The sequence below is a fragment of the Salvelinus sp. IW2-2015 genome, linkage group LG37, assembly GCF_002910315.2.
Source record: "Salvelinus sp. IW2-2015 linkage group LG37, ASM291031v2, whole genome shotgun sequence".
NCBI classification, from domain to species: domain Eukaryota; kingdom Metazoa; phylum Chordata; class Actinopteri; order Salmoniformes; family Salmonidae; genus Salvelinus; species Salvelinus sp. IW2-2015.
In genome coordinates this window covers 215,684-240,456 of record NC_036876.1, presented here as the reverse complement: position 1 = coordinate 240,456, position 24,773 = coordinate 215,684, and the positions used below count along the sequence as shown (strand labels likewise).

General features: G+C 44.0%; 1 protein-coding gene, 2 non-coding genes and 1 pseudogene across 3 annotated transcripts; 2 read left to right on the top strand and 2 right to left on the bottom strand.

The window, feature by feature from the left end:
* Positions 1 to 771: 771 nt before the first annotated feature.
* On the bottom strand, positions 772 to 8,676 carry LOC111960064 (lysophosphatidic acid receptor 6-like; annotated as a pseudogene).
* A 673-nt stretch (positions 8,677 to 9,349) lies between these two features.
* Positions 9,350 to 9,421, top strand: trnaw-cca (transfer RNA tryptophan (anticodon CCA)). Its single transcript has one exon. It is a non-coding gene; the product is annotated as a tRNA-Trp (tRNA).
* Positions 9,422 to 14,471: 5,050 nt separating this feature from the next.
* Positions 14,472 to 17,483, bottom strand: LOC111960135 (transmembrane 4 L6 family member 5). Its single transcript, XM_023982039.2, has 5 exons — positions 17,194 to 17,483; positions 16,183 to 16,247; positions 15,247 to 15,398; positions 14,892 to 15,078; positions 14,472 to 14,787 (listed from the first exon to the last, which is right to left on the bottom strand). Exons 1-5 carry the CDS (start codon positions 17,390 to 17,392, stop codon positions 14,779 to 14,781), a joined length of 612 nt encoding a protein of 203 aa, XP_023837807.1. The 5' UTR covers positions 17,393 to 17,483; the 3' UTR covers positions 14,472 to 14,778.
* A 7,006-nt stretch (positions 17,484 to 24,489) lies between these two features.
* Positions 24,490 to 24,571, top strand: trnas-uga (transfer RNA serine (anticodon UGA)). Its single transcript has one exon. It is a non-coding gene; the product is annotated as a tRNA-Ser (tRNA).
* Positions 24,572 to 24,773: the final 202 nt, after the last annotated feature.

Below are 24,773 nucleotides of genomic sequence, written 5' to 3'. Positions count from 1 at the left end.
CATGGTACTGATTTATGTGTTTGTGTGCGTAAGTAGAAAAAACGTGTTGACTCACCCTACTTGTAAAGAAAGTCCAATGCCATCCTCCTCTCTTTCATGTTGCCGAAACGTCTATGACTCTGTCATACATGCTTTAAGTTTATGTTGACCTAGGCTACCTGGCTAAAATGTTGCTTGCTAGCCTAATTTCCTTTCATGACAACATTAGCTAGTTAACATTAGCCTTCTACATATTGAACTTCCATCCTGTCAGTCCAGGGGCACAATGTATGAATTAATGGTTGTGACAGAATCGCAGAATTGGCCAGTGTGGAGAATTAAGTAAAACCACAAGTCTAAATCCCTATCTCTGTCTTTGGCTAATTTAGGAAACTAGATACAACAATTCAACAAAAAAAAATCTGTCAATAATGTTTGGCTGGATGTCCTAACTGGCTTCCCTTTACACTTTTTTTTGGTGCACCAGGACCATTCACAGCTGAGCTCACTCAGTTTAGCTCAACGCTGATTGGCTATTATTAATAAAAATAAAAATAAATGATCAAGGGAGGCTTCCCTTGTATTCAATGCTACAGGCGGCAACAATGTTATACTCTTTTTGACCAGAAAGCATCAGATAGATGAGCTACACATACAGAGACAGAGGGGCGCTGTTTCGTGTTGCTCAGATGCTTTCTCCTGTGAGATACTGTAAATTAAGCCTCTTGCAAAATGAAGTAAAATTATGAAAGATACATTTATTTGATACATTTTTTTTTTTTTTTTATCTTGGTGAATGTTTTGGGGAAGCCTGCCTTCCTTTGGCATCCATGAATACATGCCACTGCATAGTCCGAAACTTCAGTATGAGAACCAACTGATTGCACATGGATGATCCAATATCTTAACACCTTGGGTGTTAGCTTGGTGTAGAACTACACATCATAAATTCAATATCATCACCATTCTATATCTTGGCAGTACATGGAACGTGCTTTAATACGTTTTTACCAAAACAATTGGAGGCCGGCGAGGTGACGGATTTGTTGTTTTTTCGAATCCTAGACTGTATCTTTAGAACATTAAGTGTTGAAGGGGGCTCTGGAATTGTTCCCCTCAGAGTTCTGACTGTTGAGTGGGAACATCCTCCTCATGGCGTCCATATCCACCTTCTTCCTGAACGTCTCCGTGGTGAAATAGTAGGCCAGTGGGTCCAAAATGGCGTTCAGACAGGCCACCATTAGGCTATAGCGGTATGCCGACAGCAGGGGACATGGTACCGCTTTCCTATGGACATAGAGGATCGCCAGAGTCCCATGGTAGGGCAGGAAGCAGGCCAGAAATATCACCAGGTTGGTGGTGATCATCCTCTGGATCTTCCCAGAGTTGATGAGGTCTGTCTGGGCTACAGCGCTCCTTGTGATGGTGCGGATCAACGCCCAGGAACAGACCAACATCACCACCAAGGGGATACCGAAGCCGACGGTTAGTGTCGAGGCGACTGCCGTGGCCTGAGTGGCGTAGACTGGAAGGTTCCCGAAACAGAGGTCCTGCATCTCCTGGGTTGCCTCTCTATGTTTCAGCCGAAAGACAGAGAGAGAGAGAGAAAGGGAGAGAGAGGGAGGAAGAGAGAGAGAGAAAGGGAGAGAGAGAGAGAAAGGGAGAGAGAGGGAGGAAGAGGAAGAGAGAGAAAGGAGAAGAGAGAGGAGAAGAGAGAGAGAGAAAGGGAGAGAGAGGGAGGAAGAGAGAGAGAGAGAGAGAGAGAGAGAGAGAGAGAGAGAAGAGAGAGAGAGAAAGGGAGAGAGAGGGAGAAGAGAGAGAAGAGGGGAGAGAGAGGAGAGAGAGAGAGAGAGAAAGGGAGAGAGAGAGAGGAAGAGAGAGAGAGAAGGAGAGAGAGAGAGAGGAATATACAGGGATATAATAAATGATACAGGGTTGGGTCTGATGTGATGTTACAGACCCTTTCTGTGTTTGCAAACATTGCCGCAAGAGGGAATGAGCGCAAGTTGGTGGCAGAACAAGGGGGAGTTCTTATAGAACGCCAGCAAAAAAAGGCTCTATTTACATGTTGCTAATGGGTGCATTTCACACTGCTTTGGATTTAATTGGATTTTAAGGCTCATATGAATGTCCTGCTTAATATAATGTTTGTGTCATCATCGCAATCACTGCATTATACTAAAAAACACTTCAACTTCAGCCAGTAAAATTATAATTTAGCTATGTTTTCTGCAGTTATCAATGAGCGTTAGCATTCTAGCTAACAACTGCTGCATCCAAAATATTTATGTTGCAAAGATCAACCAAATATAATCTTAGCGACTGTTCAAACAAGAATAAAAACACAATTGTAAGCGCATGAGAACCCAATAAGTTATTTTGTTTAGAAGCATAAAAAAGGAAATCTAGGCGATGTTGAATGGGCGCAGATGGCGATGGCTTTCTTACTGCCGCCAAGATTCGTGCGTATCTGTGCGTGACGTCAGTGTGTCGGTACTGGAAAAGTGTCTATAGGGCAATTTGTTTTGTGACCTGCAGGAATATTGGTCTAGTTGACCTGACCAGGAGAATACTGGGTCCTAGTTGACCTGACAGGAGAATACGGGTCTAGTTACGACCAGGAGAATATTGGGTCCTAGTTGCCTGACCAGGAGAAACTCTGGTCCTAGTTGACCTGACCAGGAGAATATCTGGTCTAGTTGACCTGACCAGGAGAATATCTGGGTCCTAGTTGACCTGACCAGGAGAATTGGTCTATACTGAAGTCCTGGAGTGACTCAGGACTTCAGTGACTGACTCGGAGAATATCTGGGTCCTAGTTGACCTGACCAGGAGAATATCTGGTCCTAGTTGACCTGACCAGGAGAATATCCTGGGTCCTACGTTGACCTGACCAGGAGAATATCTGGGTCCTAGTTGACCTGCCAGGAGAATTACTGGGTCCTAGTTGACCTGACCAGAGAATACCTGGTCCTAGTTGACCTGACCAGGAGAATATCTGGGTTCCTAGTTGACCTGACCAGAGAATACTGGGTCCTAGTTGACCTGACCGGAGAATACTGGGTCCTAGTTGACCTGACCAGGAGAGAGGAGAATATCTGGGTCCTAGTTGACCTGACCGAGAGAATATCTGGGTCCTAGTTGACCTGACCAGGAGAATACTGGGTCCTAGTTGACCTGACCAGGAGAATACCTGGGTCCTAGTTGACCTGACCAGGAGAATACCTGGGTCCTAGTTGACCTGACCAGGAGAATACTGGGTCTAGTTGACCTGACCAGGAGAATTACCTGGGTCCTAGTTGACCTGACCAGAAGAATACCTGGGTCCTAGTGGACCTGACCAGGAGAATATCTGGGTCCTAGTGACCTGACCAGGAGAACACTGGGTCCAGTTGACCTGACAGGAGAATATCTGGTCCAGTGACCGACAGGAGAATACTGGGTCCTAGTTGACCTGACCAGGAGAATACCTGGGTCCTAGTTGACCTGACAGGAAATACCTGGGTCCAGTTGCGTGACCAGAGAATACCTGGGTCCTAGTTGACCTGACCAGGAGAATACCTGGGTCCTAGTTGACCTGACCAGATAATATCTGGGTCCTAGTTGACCTGACCAGGAGAATACCTGGGTTAGTTGTACCTGCGTTTGGAGATGTAGAATGGGAGGCTGGCTCCGATGGAAGGACCAGACACCGAGGCAGACCAGTGGGGCTTTCTTTCGGCCCTCCCGAATCCGGCAAGACATGGGGAAACCACGGCTACACAACGGTCGAAACACATGCAGGTGAGGAGAAAGATGCTGCATCATGTTGACCAGCAGAACCAGGCCCCCCTGGAATAAATGCATGAATTTATAAATTTATGATATACGGAATGGAGGAAAATAAAACCTTTACTGCCATATGGGAATTTGTTTTACACATCATAAGAAAGCAATTAAAATGATCTTTATTTTAATAAAAGGACACGGACGGACAAAGCAGAGAGTGCAACATATAACATTCAAGTACAAAAATCCTAGATTGTAGATTCCCAATGTCATGATAAACATGTTTGGCTTGCCAATGACATTAATGAGTTTGCATGATAGCCCAAACAGATATTGTACTAAGCTAATCAAACAGCAAAGAGTCAACATTTAATCTTCACACGGAACCTGAGGTAACCTGGACAAGCCTTTATCTTCACACGGAACCTGAGGTAACATAACAAAGCCTTTATCTTCACACGGAACCTCTGGTAACCTAGACAAGCCTTTATCTTCACACGAACCTCGGTAACCTGGACAAGCGTTATCTTCACACGGAACCTGAGGTAACCTGGCACAAGCTTTACCTTCACACGGAACCTGAGGTAACTGACAAGGTTTATCTTCACACGAACCTGAGGTAACCTAGACAAAGCCTTTATTCACACACGAACTGAGGTAACCTGGACAAGCGTTTATCTTCACAGAACCTGAGGTAACCTGGACAAAGCCTTTACTTCACACGGACCTTGAGGTATACCTGGCAAGCGTTTATCTTCACACGGAACCTGAGGTAACCTGGACAAAGCCTTTACCTTCACACAGAACCTGAGGTAACCTGGACAAGCCTTTACCTTCACACAGGACCTGATGTACCCCAGACAAGCGTTTACCTTCACACAGGACCTGAGGTAACTGAGGTAACCCAGACAAGCGTTTACCTTGGCCAGCAGCATACCATCCTGCATACCACTGCTGGCTTGCTTCTGAAGCTAAGCAGGGTTGGTCCTGGTCAGGCCCTGGATGGGAGACCAGATGCTGCTGGAAGTGGTGTTGGAGGGCCAGTAGGAGGCACTCTTTCCTCTGGTCTAAACAAAGATACCAATGCCCCAGGGCAGTGATTGGGGACACTGCTCTGTGTAGGGTGCCGTCTTTTGGATGGGACGTTAAAACGGGTGTCCTGACTCTCTGAGGTCATTAAAGATCCCATGGCACTTATCGTAAGAGTAGGGGTGTTAACCCCGGTGTCCTGGCTAAATTCCCAATCTGGCCCTCAACCATCACGGTCACCTAATAATCCCCAGTTTACAATTGGCTCATTCATCCCCCTCCTCTCCCCTGTAACTATTCCCCAGGTCGTTGCTGCAAATGAGAACGTGTTCTCAGTCAACTTACCTGGTAAAATAACGGATAAATAAAAATAAAACCTTCACACAGGTCCTGAGGTAACTGAGGTAACTCAGACAAGCCTTTACTTTCACAAAGGACCTGATGTAACCTAGACAAGCATTTACCTTCACACAGGGCCTGAGGTAATTGAGGTAACCCAGACATCCCCAGATGGTAGTAGATCCTCAGGGGCAAAGTGAGGACCAGGAGGAGGTCTGCGATGGCCAGGTTGGTCATGTAAACGGTGGTGTGAGACCGAGACTTGGTGTAGCGGAAGAACACCACTAGTGCTGTGAGGAATAAGAAAATGGACATATTGTGACATAACGAAGCTGCAGCATTGCATTGACATCTAGCTATTGAAGACATGCCATTCAAAGATGAAACAACGCTTAAATTGCAACTTATTACCAAGTGAGTTATGTCCTGTTAAATAATATATATATACGTGTTTGATCTTGGCTCCAAACACATTTTCATTGATATAGGCAAGAAAATAATAATGTAAGAACATTCTCTCCCTATACCTGTGAGGTTGAGGATGAGGCCAACCATGAAGACCATGGAGTAGACCCCAACAAAGAGCCGATTACCCTGGGGCTCTGTGCAGTTATGAGTGGTGTTGATGCTCATGGCTACTATTACTGTTGTTTCTGAGGAGAGGGATGGAAAGAGAGGGAGAGAGAGAGAGAGAGAGAGAGAGAGAGAGAGAGAGAGAGAGAGAGAGAGAGAGAGAGAGAGGAAGGATGGAAAGAGAGGGAGCGAGAGAGAGGAGAGAGGCGGGGCGGGAAAGAGAGGGATTAGCAGCTATAGAAATGATACAGGATTGTGTCTGATATGATCAATAAGGACCAGAGTATTTCCTGACCATGTTTCCTGAGCAGGAACAACTCGGACCCTGTAGTTGTCCCCTATGCTTTAGGGCATCCTCTCTGGACCCTGTAGTGTCCCCTATACTTTAGGGAATCCTCTCTGGACCCTATAGTTGTACCCTATGCTTTAGAGCATCCTCTCTGGACCCTGTAGTTGTACCCTATGCTTTAGAGCATCCTCTCTGGACCCTGTAGTTGTCCCTATATCTTTAGGGCATCCTCTCTGGACCCTATAGTTGTCCCCTATACTTTAGAGCACCTCTCTGGACCATATAGTTGCCCCCTATGCTTTAGAGCATCCTCTCTGGACCCTGTAGTTGTCCCTATACTTTATGGGCATCCTCTCTGGACCCTATAGTTGTCCCCTATCTTTAGGGCATCCTCTCTGGACCCTGTAGTTGTCCCCTATCTTTAGGGCATCCTCTCTGGACTATAAGTTGTCCCCTATACTTTAGGGCATCCTCTCTGGACTATATAGTTGTACCCTATACTTTAGGGCATCCTTCTCTGGGGACTATATAGTTGTCCCCTATACTTTAGGGCATCCTCTCTGGACTATATAGTTGTCCCCTATACTTTAGGGCATCCTCTCTGGACTCTATAGTTGTCCCCTATACTTTAGGGCATCCTCTCTACAGCTCAGCATTCAAAACCATAGTACCCTCCAGGCTTATCATTAAGCTTGAGGCCCTGGGTCTCAACGCCACCCTGTGCAATTGGGTCCTGGACTTCTGGAAGGGCTGCCCCCAGGTGGTAAAGGTAGGAAACAACATATCCACTTCGCTGATCCTCAGCACTGGGGCCCCACAAGGGTGTGTACTTAGCCCCCCCCGTCCCCCGTCCCTCCGTCCCCCCCGTACTCCCAGTTCACCCATGACTGCGTGGCCATGCACGCCTCCAACTCAATCATCAAGTTTGCAGACAACACAACAGTAGTAGGCTTGATTACCAACGACGACGAGACGGCCTACAGGGAAGAGGTGAGGGCCCTCAGAGTGTGGTGTCAGGAAAACAACCTCTCACTCAATGTCAACAAGCAGGTGTTTATTGTAAAGGACCACAGCAGGAGGCAGGTAGCTGGGTCCAGAGACAGGCAGAAGGTCATACACAGGGGGTCCAAAAAGGCAACAGTACAGGCAGGGAAAAGGCTAGTAACGTCGTCCGGGAGATCAGGCAATAAGTTGATAACAGGAAATCCGATAAAGTACAGGCAGGGAATAGGCAAAAGGCGTCGTTAGTGAGGCAGGCCAAAACTATTATACACAGGAGGAGTAAATTACGGGAGAAACAGAGCTCTGAGTGTGTCACAAAATAAACAATACCTCACAATGATGGGGTGCAAAGAACTGAACTAAATAGTGTGCGATAATGACATACCGGTATGTGAAGAGGTGATCAGAATTCAGGTGATTGGGATCTGGAGAGTGAGCTGCGTTCAGGGATCTATGTGTTTGAGAGTGTGAGCTGGAAGCAGACGTTACACTCTCTCCATTCCTCTCTTCTTCATCTCTTTGTCTCACACTTGCAAAACACCTTTTCCTGTCCTGATCCGTATTGTAACATTCCTCTGTAGTTATTGTGACACAGGCACCATTTCCCTAAACGTCCGTCTGTGTATTTTTAGTCTGTCTTAGTGGTATCCCCTGGTCCACACTACACAAAGACTGCACATGGCACCCTATTTCATTTGGGCTTTGCTCAACCGTAGTCCACTATAAGGGGAACAAGCATTTCATGGTAACCATTTCACTGTAAGGTGTTGTATTCAGCGCATGTGACAAATACAACTTGATATGATTTGATTTGAATATGGTTCCATTTGGGAGGCTGCGATGCACCCCTATTTTCACTGTTGTCCTCTTATGCATGCAAAGAGGGTCAAACTGCCGATGAATTAAGGAAGCTGAACAGCCAGTGGGTGAGGGAGGAAGTTATTTTTAACGCTAAAGAGATCTGTGTCTGATAGACCCTGTTTATGTACAAGAACATCTATCAATATTTACAGTGCAATACTGTTTCAGTTTCAGATGCTTATTTTGCCTTCACCAAAGAGGAACAGAAGACATTTTGTCCACTTTCATTCTGACTTCAGTGAAAGCTAAATAAATGACTTCGTTGACGTCTCTATGGAAACTGTGAACCTACTTTTCCCCAGTTAAAGCAGAAGCAGACACATGGCTGCTGGCATTGCAGAACAGTTGAGAAATGAACATAACGTTACGTGTATATTTTTTTTCATTTGCGTTCACTATTCATTCACCTCAATTGCAATGGTATCTGTAACTGTATTTTCTACGAGAGAGAGAGTAAAACAAAAAAATTTTTAGGAAGCCTTTTTACTCCCTCCATTTCCTCTTTCTCTCAATAACAGTAGTCACAGCACAATTACACACACAGGTGACCAAGTTTGTAAGTCGCTCTGGATAAGAGCGTCTGCTAAATGACTTAAATGTAAATGTTATCCTGTTACCCTGTCTGTTATTGGTGCTCAATGTTTGGAAGGATACAGTGACAGTACCATTGTGAAGTGAATAGGATGTTGGTATGGTACACACGTAGAATAGAGTAATACACAGTGGGATATTCTGAGAAGCACTCACCCGTCTGATGCTTATGAGTGGAATATTTTGATTGTGATGGTCTTGAGTTCTACATACAGTGCCTTTGTCAGGAAATGAAAGAGTGAGAGATGATGAGAACCCTCGCTCTCGCTTCTTGTTCTTGTTCTCTCTCTCTCTCTCTCTCTCTCTCTCTCTCTCTCTCATTTTCTTCATGTTTCTTCCTCTTCTTGTTTTCTCTCTCTGTTTTACCCCTTCTATTTTTTTTCTATATATTGCAACTCTTTCTCTTCTCTCACTCTGTCCATATCTGTGTTAGTGAATGTGTATCTCTCTGTCTGTGACATGACTGACTGTTTATTTTCTGCATTTATGGGGAAGCACTTAATTTATTCACACGCACACACTCTGTAACAGTCGTATAAAAGGTCGGCCCTGATACTCTGCCAGAAAAAGCCACTGACTTTTACGTGACTGGAAAGAGAAGGAGGGCATTTAAATTCACATGACAAGGCTTCTGTTAAACATGACATAGCTATAATTTGCTTTAAGAAAAACAACGTTTTTCAATCTATAAATTATAAATTTATAAATCTATAAATTATTTTAGTCTACATCCGATTAGAACATTATCCGTATGAAAATATTTTTTATATATATATTATTTAGGCCAATATTTCGAAAATATTCGACCAAATTAGGAGAACCATTTTCTACAATGTAACAAATAACGGTCACAACGTACTTTCCTACCACTAACAGCAATCAAGAATTCTATACCTTAATGCACAAATGTCTGTTACGGACCTCGTGGCGCAACGGTAGCGCGTCTGACTCCAGATCAGAAGGTTGCGTGTTCAAATCACGTCGGGGTCAAAATTGTTTTCCACAAATTATCTTTCCCTTTTTAACCATATGGAATACCATTTAATATTTTTTTCAATGCAATGTTGTGATTACTTAATGAATGGTGATAAAACATATATGTTCTATTGAATAAACTCCAACTGTGAGCATATAATCTATTTACAATTTAGCCTATACTATTTAGATAAAAACAATTATAATTTAACCAAATGAAAGTTTATTCATCACTTGCACAGGATACAGCAAGCAGGTGTCAATTGTACAGTGAAATGCTTAGGAGGAGCTAGCAAACTAGCTTTAACTCTTATTCTACTTGAACAAAGTCCCTCGCTCTATGGACATTTACATTTACATTTACATTTAAGTCATTTAGCAGACGCTCTTATCCAGAGCGACTTACAAATTGGTGCATTCACCTTATGATATCCAGTGGAACAACCACTTTACAATAGTGCATCTAACTCATTTAAGGGGGAGGGGGGGGTAGGAGGAATACTTTATCCTATCCTAGGTATTCCTTAAAGAGTTGGGTTCAGTCTCCGGAAGGTGGTATGACTCCGCTGACCTGGCGTCGTGAGGGAGTTTGTTCCACCATTGGGGTGCCAGAGCAGCGAACAGTTTTGACTGGCTGAGCGGGAACTGTACTTCCTCAGAGGTAGGGAGGCGAGCAGGCCAGAGGTGGATGAACGCAGTGCCCTTGTTTGGTGTAGGCCTGATCAGAGCCTGAAGTACGGAGGTGCCGTTCCCCTCACAGCTCCGTAGGCAAGCACCATGGTCTTGTAGCGGATGCGAGCTTCAACTGGAAGCCAGTGGAGAGGACGAGGAGGGGGTGACGTGAGAGAACTTGGGAAGTTGAACACCAGACGGGCTGCGGCGTTCTGGATGAGTTGTGTAGGTTTAATGGCACAGGCAGGGAGCCCAGCCAACAGCGAGTTGCAGTAATCCAGACGGGAGATGACAAGTGCCTGGATTAGGACCTGCGCCGCTTCCTGTGTGAGGCAGGTTTACTCTGCGAATGTTGTAGAGCATGAACCTACAGGAACGGGTCACCGCCTTGATGTGAGTTGAGAACGACAGGGTGTTGTCCAGGATCACGCCAAGGTTCTTAGCGCTCTGGGAGGAGACACAATGGAGTTGTCAACCGTGATGGCGAGATCATGGAACGGGCAGTCCTTCCCCGGAGGAAGAGCAGCTCCGTCTTGCCGAGGTTCAGCTTGAGGTGTGATCCGTCATCCACACTGATATGTCTGCCAGACATGCAGAGATGCGATTCGCCACCGGTTATCAGAGGGGAAAGGAGAAGATTAAATGTGTGTCGTCTGCATAGCAATGATAGGAGAGGCCATGTGAGGATATGACAGAGCCAAGTGACTTGGTGATAGCGAGAATAGGAGAGGCCTAGAACAGAGCCCTGGGGACACCAGTGGTGAGAGCACGTGGTGCGGAGACAGATTCTCGCCACGCCACCTGTAGGAGCGACCTGTCAGGTAGGACGCAATCCAAGCGTGGGCGCGCCGGAGATGCCCAACTCGGAGAGGGTGGAGAGAGGATCTGATGGTTCACAGTATCGAAGGCAGCCGATAGTCTAGAAGGATGAGAGCAGAGGAGAGAGAGTTAGCTTTAGCAGTGCGGAGCGCCTCCGTTGACACAGAGAAGAGCAGTCGCAGTTGAATGACTAGTCTTGAAACCTGACTGATTTGGATCAAGAAGGTCATTCTGAAGAGATAGCAGGAGAGCTGGCCAAGGACGGCACGTTCAAGAGTTTTGGAGAGAAAGAAAGAAAGAAGATACTGGTCTGTAGTTGTTGACCATCGAGGGATCGAGTGTAGTGTTTTTCAGAAGGGTGCAACTCTCGCTCTCTTGAAGACGAAGACGTTAGCCAGCCTCAAGGATGAGTTGATGAGCGAGGTGAGTAAGGGAGAAGGTCTCCGGAAATGTCTGGAGAAGAGAGGAGGGGATGAGGGTCAACGGCAGGTTGTTGGGCGGCCGGCCGTCACAAGACACGAGATTCATCTGGAGAGAGAGGGAGAAAGAGGTCAAAGCAAGGGTAGGGCAGTGTGAGCAGAAACCAGCGGTGTCGTTTACTTAGCAAACGAGGATCGGATGTCGTCGACCTTCTTTTCAAAATGGTTGACGAAGTCATCCGCAAGAGAGAGGAGGAGGATTCAGGCAGGAGGAAAGTGTGCAAAGAGCTTCCTAGGTTAGACGGCAATGCTTGGAATTTAGAGTGGTAAAAGGCTTTAGCAGCAAGACGAAGAGGAGAAAGTAGAGAGGAGGGAGTGAAAGGATGCCAGGTCCGCAGGAGGCGAGTTTTCCTCCATTTCCGCTCCTGCCCGGAGCCCTGTTCTGTGAGCTCGCAGTGAGTCGTCGAGCCACGGAGCAGGGGAGGACCGAGCCGGCCTGGAGGATAGGGACATAGAGAGTCAAAGGATCAGAAAGGGAGAGAGGAGGTTGAGGAGGCAGAATCAGGACATAGGTTGGAGAAGGTTTGAGCCGAGGGAAGAGATGATAGGATGGAAGAGAGAGAGTAGCAGGGAGAGAGAGCGAAGGTTGGGACGGCGCGATACCATCCGAGTAGGGGCAGTGTGGGAAGTGTTAGATGAGAGCGAGAGGGAAAAGGATACAAGTAGTGGTCGGAGACTTGGAGGGGAGTTGCAGTGAGATTAGTGTGAAGAACAGCATCTAGTAAAGATAGGTCAAGCGTATTGCCTGCCTTGTGAGTAGGGGGAAGTGAGAGGGTGAGGTCAAAAGAGAGAGGAGTGGAAAGAAGGAGCAGAGAGAATGAGTCAAAGAGTAGACGTGGGGAGGTTAAAGTCACCCAGAACTGTGAGAGGTGAGCCATCCTCAGGAAAGGAACTTATCAGGCGTCAAGCTCATTGATACTCTCCAAGGAACCTGGAGGGCGATAAATGATAAGGATGTTAAGCTTAAAGGCTGGTAACTGTGACAGCATGAATTCAAAGGAGGCGATAGACAGATGGGTCAGGGAGAAAGAGAATTCCACTTGGGAGAGATGAGGATCCCAGTGCCACCGCCCCGCTGACCAGAAGCTCTCGGGGTGTGCGAGAACACGTGGGCAGACGAGGCGAGAGCAGTAGGAGTAGCAGTTTGTCAGTGGTAATCCATGTTTCCGTCAGTCCAAGAAGTCGAGGGACTGGAGGACGCATAGGCTGAGATGAACTCTGCCTTTTGGCCGCAGATCGGCAGTCCAGAGGCTGCCGAGACCTGGAACTCCACGTGGGTCGTGCGCGCTGAACCACCAGTTAGAATGCGGCGGCCACGCGGTTGAAGCGTTTGTATGGTCTGTGCAGAGAGGAGAGAAGAGGGATAGACAGACACATAGTTGACAGGCTACAGAAGAGGCTACGCTAATGCAAAGGAGATTAGAATGACAAGTGGACTGCACGTCTCGAATGTTCAGGAAGTTAAGCTTACGTTGCAAAAATAAAATAAAAATCTTATTGACTAAAATCTTATTGACTAAAATGATATAGTACTGCTGGCGGTGAAGTAGGCTGGCTAGCAGTGCTGCGTTGTTGACTTTGTTGAACGTGTAGCTGGCTAGTAACCTCGACAATTACTCAAAAACTACACAATTATCTTGGATACAAAGACAGCAAAGACAACTATGTAGCTAGCTAACACTACGCTAATCAAGTCGCTCCGTTGTAATGTAAGTTGTAGTGTGAGTTTCTACAGTGCTGCTATTCGGTAGAAGTTGGCTAACTAGCAGTGTAGCTAGCAGTGTTGACTAGGTAGGAGACGCAGCGCAGCGCGGTGGACGAAAATAGGCTGGCTAGTTAACCGAATAATTACTCTAACCAACTCTAAGCTACACAATTATCTAGATACAAAAATAGCAAAAACAACTATGTAGCCAGCTAACACTACACTAATCAAGTCGTTCCGTTGTAATTAATCGTTTCTCCAGAAGCTGCTATGCTGCTATTCGGTGGCTAGCTGGCTAGCTAGCAGTGTTGACTCGTTACGTTTACGAAAATAGCTGGCTAGTTAACCGAATAATTACTCTAACCAACTCTAAGCTACACGATTATCTTAGATCAAGATAGCAAAGATAGCAAAGAGAACTGTGTAGCCAGCTAACACTACACTAATCAAGTCGTTCCGTTGTAATGTAATCGTTTCTCCAGTGCTGCTATGCTGCTGTGCTGCTATTCGGTGGCTAGCTGGCTAGCTAGCAGTGTTGACTACGTTGTTACGTTCGGACGAAAATAGCTGGCTAGCGAACCTCAATAACCTCAATAACTACACAATTATCTTTGATACAAAGACGGCTATGTAGCTAGCTAAGATCAAACAAATCAAACCGTTGTACTGTAATGAAAATGAATGAAAATGGTAAAACTACCTGTGGAGCGAGGCGGAATTGCGACTGCACGCTCCAAACCGGAAGTGTCATGGACCTTGAGTTTGTCTACTAGACCAACAGTCATAAAGGCAGATGTATTGATCTTGTGTCAGATACTGGGTTGGGCGTTTCTCCATGGGTTGTTTACAGCATATAGGCTTAGACATACTAGAACAGACAAAGTCCCTGCTCTGTGAATCTTGGATTGCACACAGTGTTATAAATAGTTTCGTTTTTAGGATCCCCATTATCTGTTGTAAATGCAGCAGCTACTCCAAAAGATAGATATATCTGTGTATCTATCACTCTAGGTAGCCTACACCCAACTTGGCGGGACAATGGAAACTGCTGGAGTTGTTTCATGTATAGAACATGGATCAATGACAGGTATGCAGTATCTGTGTATTAATCAGAATGCTGGGGTCAATCACCATAGCTACTAATAAGAAGTAATCTGGTGCTATGGCTGGGGGATTCCCTGTGTTCTTCATCTGCTTGTCTGTGAGTGTGTGTTAGTGTGTGTTAGTGTGTGCATGAGTACGCAAGTGGCAGGAGTAGGCTTGAGTGTGTGTTTGAGTGTGTGTGTAAGGTGTATATAACATATTGTTTAATTACAATTTAGCCTTCAAATACTTTAATGAGAAAATAATAACTAAAGAAAATAACAACATAAAGAAGTTGAAGAAACATTTTTCAGCTTTTATTACAAAATAAAACAAATTAAAATCTGCATAGAATTAAATTAAAACATGAGAAACACAATTCACAGAAGATGCAAATGTCATACCAATATAAACACGACTATAGGCTACATATTACAGTCACTGATGTGTTTACTAGGCTACACTAAGCAGTCTATGTATATCATAAATACTCTTGGCCCCAGAGCAAAGATAAAGTAAATATAATCACTCTTCAAATAACCATTCATTCCTCTTGACGGTCCTCAAGTGGTCGTGGTTGAAAAATGGTCACAGTCGATGGTCATCATTGATCATCACGCTTCCTACTGGCAGGAGATAAAGGTCAAAGGTTAGGTGAACACTTTCTTTCTTACTCCCTCCCCCTTCCCCTTCTCTTCTCCCCCCCCCCAACTCTCCCCTCTCTCACCTCCTTTCCGCCACAGGTACCACAGATGCATCCGAACAGTCCGTTGACCATCTGTATTGCGCACAGCACCAGTTCCACACTAGCAGCCACAAGTAGAGTGGCGAACAGGCCGATGTTAAACTCCACAACATCGTCTGGCTTTAGACAAGTCTTCCAGAGTTCACTGTCACCCAGGTAACTGCCGCTGCTGCAACGATGAACATTCAAGCAATCATTCAACCAATCAAGCAATCAATTGTATTGATCTTTTTACATCGGCAGGCATCATAAAGTTATTTACAGTAGCTAGGTAAAGTATGCAAAGAGATAGAAATAAGAATAGTTGTGTTATCATTAAAAATATAAAAAGACGTACTTGTTCATGAAGGGCCTCCCCCAACTTGCATCTTTGTCACCTGTAACCTTGAATAAGCAGACAGGCCCGTTGGCCAGGACCAGGGCAGCCGTAGCCAAACTGTACAGAGCTCCAACAACCCCAGCAGCAGCAAACCCAATGGACAGGAACATCTGAAGAGAAGCGACACACACAGGGGTCAGAGGTCAGAGAAGTTAGGGAGGAGGTCAGGGGAAGAGAAGGGAGATTTATAGCAAATGTTAGCTTTTTTTGTGTATTTACCACATGGAAAATAGGTTTTGTTCTTAATTAGGCTTCTACAAACTTGTTTTAAATACGGGATGGCAAATAAATCTTATCCAAGGCTGGTGTGTTTCTGAGCCATGAGTTTCTGCTTGATTGATTCCTCGAGTAATCTAACACTTTTTACAAACTGCTTTCACTGGGAAATTAGACTGACCATAATGTAACTGAGTGTTACATTGTGGGCCAACATCAGACAGAACCATAAACGGACAGATTATTATTTCCTGACATTACACATGTTTCACAGGTAGGGGGTGGTGAAGTCAAGGTGTTTTTCCTTATTGCGCTATTGTGATGAATTTATAATACACAAGCTGTCATTGGCCCACCCATATGCCCAAACCTAATGTTGTGTGCTGCAGTAGGGAGACTGACACAGGTTTAGATATGTACTCATCCCTTTAATGCAGTGGTTCTCAATCCTGGTCCTGGGGACCCAAAGGTGGGCACATTTTTTTTTTGCCTTAGCACTACACACCTGATTCAAATGATCAAAGCCTTTTGATGAGTTGATCATTTGAATCAGCTGTGCAGTGCTAGGGCAAAAACAACAAGGTGCACCCCAGGACCAGGTTTGAGAACCATTGCTTTAATGGTTAAGGTTAGGATTGGGGGAGTTGAATCTGATCCTAGGTCTGTGGTTTGACTTACCCCACAGCGGTTGGCACAGCAACCATTACTGCTGGTCAGGTGGATGTGGATGGCTGGGATAGGCACTGAGAGCAGAGAGAGAGAGAGAGGAGAGAGAGACGAGAGAGAGAGAGCAGAGAGAGAGGAGAAGAGAGAGAAGGAGAGAGAAGAGAGAGAGAGCAGAGAGAGAGAGAGATGAGAGAGAGAAGAGAGAGAGAGCGAGAGAGAGAGAGAGGAGAGAGAGAGAACCGCGATGACCGAGCGGAAGAGACGCGGAGAGAGACGGAGAGAGAGCCGGAGACAAGAGACAGAGAGACAGAGAGAGAGAGAGAGAGAGAGAGCGCGAGAGAGCGCGAGAGAGAGAGAGAGACAGAGAGAGAGCGCGAGAGAGAGAGAGAGCGCGAGAGAGCGAGAGAGAGAGACTTCTTCACAACTGTTTTGTCATGGAGTAGCATATTGGGCAGCATATTTCAGGTGTACAGGTCCATTCAGCATTCAAATGAATTCACACTTAGGAAACTGTTGATCATGAAAAGGGTACTTTTATTTTTCTTAAAAAATACTACACAAACCTGTGATCATGGTATGACCAATGCTCTATAGAATCAGCATGTCTAAACCAAGATTGGGGTCAATTCCACTTCTATTCAGTCAGTATTGTTTTTCAATGAGAAACTTTGGAGTTAAAAAATGGAACTGACCTAAACACTGGTCTTCTAAACCAATCACGTTACATAATATTCCAAATTAAACCAATCATGTAACATAATGGCCAAAATTAAACCAATCGCGACACATAATGTTCAAAATTAAACCAATCATGTCACATAATGCTCAAAATTAAAATAATCATATCATAATATGGTGCAAATTAAACTAATCATGTTAGGTAATCGTCAGAATGAAACCAATCATGTTACCTAATGTTCAAAATTAAACCAATCATGTCACATAATGTTCAAAATTAAACCAATCGCGACACATAATGTTCAAAATTAAACCAATCATGTTACCTAATGGCCAAAATTAAACTCACCATGAGCCCGCCGCCGATGAACCCTCCCATATATTTAACCTCATCTGTGATCCGGTCTCCTTTCCCATCTCTGTCTTCCTGAGCGTACTCCGTCGACCAGCCAGGGAAGAACGCAATGATGTTACAGATGATTGAGACCCCCGCCAGGACATAGAGCGGGATCGCAATGGCCTTAGAGCACTTTCCTGTACACATGTTGCTGGTTGTACGCTTTCTTCAACGTTGAAAAACTCAAGAATGTTGCGTAGATAATTCAAGACTCTATTTGGTGTCCTCGTAGAAAGAGATATGAGAAAAATTCAGAAGTTGAAAATAATTTCCAGACTACTCCTCCTTCACTCTCTTCTCAGCCTAGGTCCAGCGTGGCTCTAGTGATGGATGCGAAGCTGCTTAAATCCTGAGGTGAAGGGAAGGTTGGTAGAGGAGGGGTTAGTTGGGCGATAAGACTGGCTCCACACCCCAGTGATTACATCACCTTTAGTTGGCCTGAGCGTTGAGTCATAAAACTAGGTTCTTTCGTCCACTTTGTATTTAACCGCCATTTATCAAGAAAGTCCTGTTGAGGTCAGAAGACCTCTTTTACCAGGGAGCTCAGTAACTAGCTCATGTATAGAGTTAGCCGTATTAAAACAAAGCCACTCTATGTAGGCCGGCAGGTAGCCTAGTGGTTGAGAACATTATTTATTTCATTGAACTTTTATTTTACAAGGCAAGTCGGCTAAGAACAAATTCTAATTTACAATGACGGCCTACCAAAAGGCAAAAGGCCACTCCACACATGTCTGATTCAGAGGGGTTAAATGTGGAAGACACATTTCAGTTGAATGCATTCAGTTGTACAACTGACTAGGTATTCCCCTTTCCCTTCCTTTCATGCAGGGACAGGGGCTGGGATTAGAAATAAAAATATAGGACAAAACACACATCACGACAAGAGAGACACCACAACACTACATAAAGAGAGACCTAAGGCAACAACATAGCATGGCAGCAACACGGTAGCAACACAACATGGCAGCAGCACAACATGGTAGCAAAACATGGTACAAACATTATTGGGCACGGACAACAACACAAAGGGCAAGAAGGTAGAGACAACAATATTAGCCAAGTAACTGAAAGTTCATTGGTTTGAATCCCCTAGCTTAAAGGGATGTAAAGGTATCTTGGGTCATTACTGGAGAGAGAGAAACAGGGTTGGGTTGCTTCACAGTTTGTCTCCTCCACGTAGATGTATTAGAGTAGACTCTGTGGTTGGTACAGTCATAAATTAATATATATCTATTGCTCTGGGTAGCCTACACCCAATAGGGTGGGCCAATGGAAACGGTTGGTGTCGAATTCCGATGTGGCACAGAGTTCCAATGTGAAAACAGTCAATAAATTGAACATTCCAAATGGCAAATTAGATATGGATGCTTGTATTGGCTACGGCACCCAACTTTTCTCACTCGGAACATCACTGCTGATCTATCCATTGGTCGAAATGTTCCTGTTGAAGTTGCACATGTTAGGTGGCTAATCACTTTTAGTGGTTCAATTTGTTCAAACATCCATAAACTTGGTAATGTCACATTTTCGACCCTGTGACATGTTCTGGAATCTGAACAGTGATAGTAATGCTCCGTTTATTACTTCAAATTGATTTACGTTTTGTCCAATGGGTAACCTTTACCTGAATATACTCCAGAGTGTACCTGTGGTTTTAGAGTATGCAGTATCTGTGTATACATCAGAGTACTATGGTACATCACCATAGCTACTGATAAGCGGTATTCTAGTACCGGGGGAGGGTTGGAGGATTGGGTGTGTGTTTCATCTGTGTGAGATGTATAATGTGATGTGAGAATCTGTTTGTCCTTGACATCTGCGTGTGTATGTGTGTGTGTGTGTGTGTGTGTGTGTGTGTGTGTGATCTCTGGACCCTATCTCCTGATGTATTGCAGCTTGTCAGAATAGGGAACCATATATACTGATACAACCATATCAGACAAACACACACGCAGATGACGACCATAAAGCATGATGGGAAAAACTGACAAGACCTGTGGCATCTTATCAAAGACCAAGGACACATTTTCCATTGCACTTTTAAGGACAGACTTTAATCCAGTGGGGAAAAGTCATGGCAGCAAAATATTTTTTCCAACCAATCATGACAAGGTGAAATATCATTCAAAACAGTTAGTTCTTCACTGTAAGATTGTACATTTAGATTATTGTAAGTATGTCATCAATACCATGTAAAGTGGAATTTATAAACCTAACCCTGGACTTGCTCAAGTGAGAATCTCCCATTTATATAGCTTTTTAGTCGAGGACTAGGCTGTGTTTGGGAAACCACCGCACAACTGTACAATCGTTCACACAGACATGCTGTCTTTAGTCTCTTGATGTGTGTGTGTCTTTGTGTGCCTGCCTGGGTGCATGCATGTGTGTGACCATAGGCCATAGCTCAATTGTGGCACAACGGCAGTGTGTCTGACTCCAAATCAGAAGTTTGTGTTTTCAAATTTTGTCAGAGTCAAACTGTTTTGACCATCCCCCAATACCGTGAAATGAATACATTTGTAATGGAATACAGTTGAGACATTGGCCAAGTTTACACGCGCACAGTATTCCGGATACTAGATCATATCCCACTTTAGGTCTTATTCAGGATAAGCAGCTTACATACACCTTTGATATGCCACTCATGAGTATCCCTGTTACCATGAACAAACAGAATATTCCTCATTTAACTACAGTATTTGGATTCAATGAAGTATGTACGCTGACTGTAGGTCTATAACCTCTCACATGTAGTGTAATATAATATTAAGTCCTGAAGAATTATGCATTTCTTGCAGTGAAATTATTCAGCAAATTTTTATTTTGTTTCAGGAACAGGAGTGGAGAAATAGGATTTATTTCAGCATCTTTTGAGAAGAACGTGAATGCTCGTGTAATGTGTTATCTTAGACACTGTTATGCAAGCAGACAGTATTTCAACCAAGTAAATATGCACCCATGATGAACTGTCTTATCAGAAATGTTTTTAGTCGTTTTCTCAGCTTTTCATTTCTTTAAAACCGGTCAAACTGATGACATTTGAACATTTTGCACAGAAATAATCTTTCCTCTGTTTTGGAGTTATTGCGTTTCCTCCCTGGTCCCTAAACGAAACAGACAACTTCACCGGCGTTAACTAGATAACCAATGCATTCACTCTATCGATGTAAGACATTATTCTGGTGAGCACTATTTTATTTTGTCTTCTGGGGCAACACGTTATGACAGAAGAGATATAGCTGACTAACAAACAGCCTACCAAATGTCAGCAATTATATATCATTTTTTATTTTATTAGGCAAGTCAGTTAAGAACAAAATCGTATTTACCAGCCTACCCCGGCAACGCCCTATGGGACTCTCAATCACAGCCAGATGTGATGCAGGCTGGATTTGAACCATGGACTGCAGTGACACCACTTGCACTGAGAAGCTGTGCCTTAGACCTCTGCGCCCCTTGGGAGCCCAAAAGCAGAAGTATAGCAGTCTAAACTAAGGGTGCTAGTGACCAGTAGTATACGATAGTAAATTAATAATAGTAGGCAAAATTATTATGGAATTATCAGGGCCCAACCTTTCACTGTAATTGCAGTTTTTGTCCCCCCCAGTTTTATCATTGGAATGTGATACAAAACAGGCAAAGATGTGCGTACACCTCTGAGCGGTCGGGTAGGCTTTTGGAGTGTTCATCCGACTGGAATAAAATAATAATAAAGGGGGTGTCCCCCCCACTTCTAAAACCAAAGTAGCTCCCTGAGAATTATAATGGTAGATCGAACTGAACAGGTAACCTACTTTTTGATGTGATTTGTTTGACAATCAGATGAAAACATCACATAACACCCATGATATGTGAAACTGAGCTTGCGCAGACCGCAAAAACAACAGTAAACCAGATAAGATGTTTACATGCCACAGTATCCCATTTTACATCAGCATATCCCAGGCATCTTTTCCGGCTTTCTCATACAAGCTTTTTCTTTTTATTGTAAACGGGATATGATGTTAATATGTGTCAACTCAAAAACAGAATAGTTGAGTATGCCGAATAATAACGGGATATTGGTGTGCATGTAAACGTGGTCAATCTCAAATTGCACCTCCTCCTTTTGCCCCCAGAACAACCTCAATTTGTCGGGAGAATGTGTCGAAAGTTTTCCACAGGGATGCTGGCCCATATTGACTCCAATGCTTCCAACAGTTGTGTCAAGCTGGATGTCCTTTGGGTGGTGGACCATTCTTGATACACACGGGAAACTGTTGAACATGAAAAAACGGCACCTGGCACCTACTACCATACATCGTTCAAAGGCACTTAAATCTATTGGCTGGCCCATTCACCCTCTGAATGGCACACATACACAATACATGTCTCAATTGTCTCAAGGCTTCATCTCGCCCTCCATTTGGCAAATCTGACCATAATTCCATCCTCCTGATTCCTGCTTACAAGCAAAAATTAAAGCAGGAAGCACCAGTGACTAGATCAATAAAAAAGTGGTAAGATGACGCGGATGCTACGCTACAGGACTGTTTTGCTAGCACAGACTGGAATATGTTCTGGGATTCCTCCAATGGCATTGAGGAGTACACCACATCCGTCATTGGCTTCATCAATAAGTGTATCGATGACGTCGTCCCCACAGTGACTGTACGTACATACCCCAACCAGAAGCCASGTTGGGGTATGTACGTACAGTCACTGTGGGGCAGCATCCGCACTGCTAAAGGCTGGAGCTGCTGCTTTCAAGGAGCGGGACTCTAACCCGGAAGCTTATAAGAAATCCCGCTATCCCCTCCGGCGAACCATCAAACAGGCACAGCGTCAATACAGAACTAAGATCAAGTCGTACTACACTGGCTCTGACGCTCGTCGGATGTGGCAGGGCCTGCAAACCATTACAGACTACAAAGGGAAGCACAGCCGAGAGCTGCCCAGTGACACGAGCCTACCAGACTACTTCTATGCTCGCTTCAAGGCAAACAACTCTGAAACATGCATGAGAGCACCAGCTGTACAGGAAGATTGTGTGATCACGCTCTCCGCAGCCAATGTGAGTAAGACCTTTAGACATGTCAACATTCACAAGGCCGCAGGGCCAGACGGATTACCAGGACGTGTACTGTGAGCATGCACTGACCAACTAGCAAGTGGCTTCACTGACATTTTCAACCTCTCCCTGTCCGAGTCTGTAATACCAACATGTTTTAAGTAGACCACCATAGTGCCTGTTCCCAAGAACACACTAAGGTAACCTGCCTAAATGACTACCGACCTGTAGCACTCACGTCCATAGATTATTACTTTTGATACTTAAGTACATTTTAGCAATTCCATTTACCTTTGATGCTTACGTTTTTTTTTTTACAAAATACTTTTCGACTTTTACTTAAGTATTATTTTACTGGGTGACTTTTACTTTTACTTGAGTCATTTTCTATTAAGGTACCTGTACTTTTTGATTATGAATAATATGTTCACAGACACATTGAAATGTCCACAGAGAAAGAAAATGTTTTGTTTTCATTATCTTGGTAAATCGGTGTACAATTAGCAGCAACAGAATGACTGTCAAATAGGGATTAAAGTTATCGACTAGTCTGGATTTGACTACTTGTTTTAAACCACATACTACACTTGAGTTAGATCAGTGAGAAATGTTCAATCAACATCTTAGTCTCAATCATCCTTTGACAAGCTATAGCCTACTGTATGTTTGGTGAGACAACAGAAAGCAATAATTTTGTCATGCTTGTTTTCCATCAACTTCTCTACACTAAATTATTTTACAGAAGTGTATAGGCTACAGAAGTGGAATTTCCTCAAATTCAAACGGCAATTGAATCATTAAAACATGTTTTAAATATCAATGGACAGTTTATTGTTTGGTGACTGTAGGAGACAGATAGCATAACAGGTTACAGTCAGTTCTGAAGCGGATGCCAATAAGGTTTATGGCCCCTGTTGCATGAACGTCGCACCCTATCTACCAGCCTGTGCCTGGTACAAGCCCTGCCACGCACACAGGCACACACACACTCACACACAACCACACACACACACACACACACACTAGGTAATAAGTGTGTCATAGGTGTGATAATATGGTAATAATAAAAGCCTGGTAATATATTAATATAACCATTGACGTAGATGGAAAGAGAGGTGTTCCTCTGATCCAAGGGTATTCATTATAGTGTTTTTATATTCATTTTTATTTATATTATTTATTTATTTTTTGGTGTATATTTCTATTTAGTTTTTCTATTGATATTTAATGATAATGATGTACAAGCTAGGCCTATTTGAAACATCGCCATCTCTTGGCCACATTTACCGTCCAGGTTCAGTAAACCCCCAAAAGCTTGAAAACGCAGTTAAATTTCTGCCCAAAGTTTAGAAAAACAAACTGAAACTGAACATAATTAATGGTGTTTTTTATTTTATTTCAGTTAGTTTCGGAGTCAAAGATAATAGTTTCAGTATAGTTATAGTTTTTTCAAACGTATTTGTTAATTATTGTATTTCTCTAAATTGTTTTTCATGATTAGTTTTCGTTTTACTTGACTATAATAACCTTACTCTGATCTGATGATTTCATTACTATTTTCTTCATTGTAGAAAAATTGTGAAGACATAAACACTGATATAACACATACGGAATCATGTCGTAACCAACATTTATGATTCTTCAAAGTTGCCACCCTTTGCCTTGATACAGCTTTGCACACTCTTGGCAACCAGCTTCACCTGGAAATAAAAATTGGCAGATCGGCTGTACCAACCTCAGACGAGTCCCAAGACGCTTGTGTGGGTTGTAGAGCAAACCGGAGAAGAGACACTGACATGACACTTCTCACTGAGAGAGAGAGAGAGAGAGAGAGAGAGAGAGAGAGAGAGTAACGGGTCCATAGAGGCTCAACACCAACACCACCCAGAACACTAGCTAATGTAATGAACGTTTATTCATAGCTCACTACTGCCACCTAAATACAGATTCGAACAAAATGCTGCATGATTCTCGTTGTGTAGGCTATATTGTGCCTGTGCACGCAGTGAGTGTACTGTGTATTTATGCGCGCTGTACCACATGGCAATTTGTAAAAGTAGACAGGTACAAACAGATAGACGTACACGTAGCTACATAATTCCAACAGTTCCTGGAAATAACAGTGTAACAAATCGTTCACTGACAGGTAAGTCATTATTTTATATGCAACTCCTACTCCATGAAAACAGCAGCTGCGATGGCCGAGTGGTTAAGGCGTTGGACTTGAAATCCAATGGGATCTTCCCGCGCAGGTTCGAACCCTGCTCGCAGCGAGTGTTGGTTCACATTTTGCGCAAGTAAAACGCCTCATCATTCGACTGTTTATATGGGTTCCTCTGTTTACATCAGTTTATATGGGCACCTACACCAGCTACTCCAATGAAGACGGTTCAACGAGATAATATCAAGGTCAATTCACATTGATGACTCAAAAAAATTCAGACAGGGACGGTGTGAAAACTCGACCATGAAGTT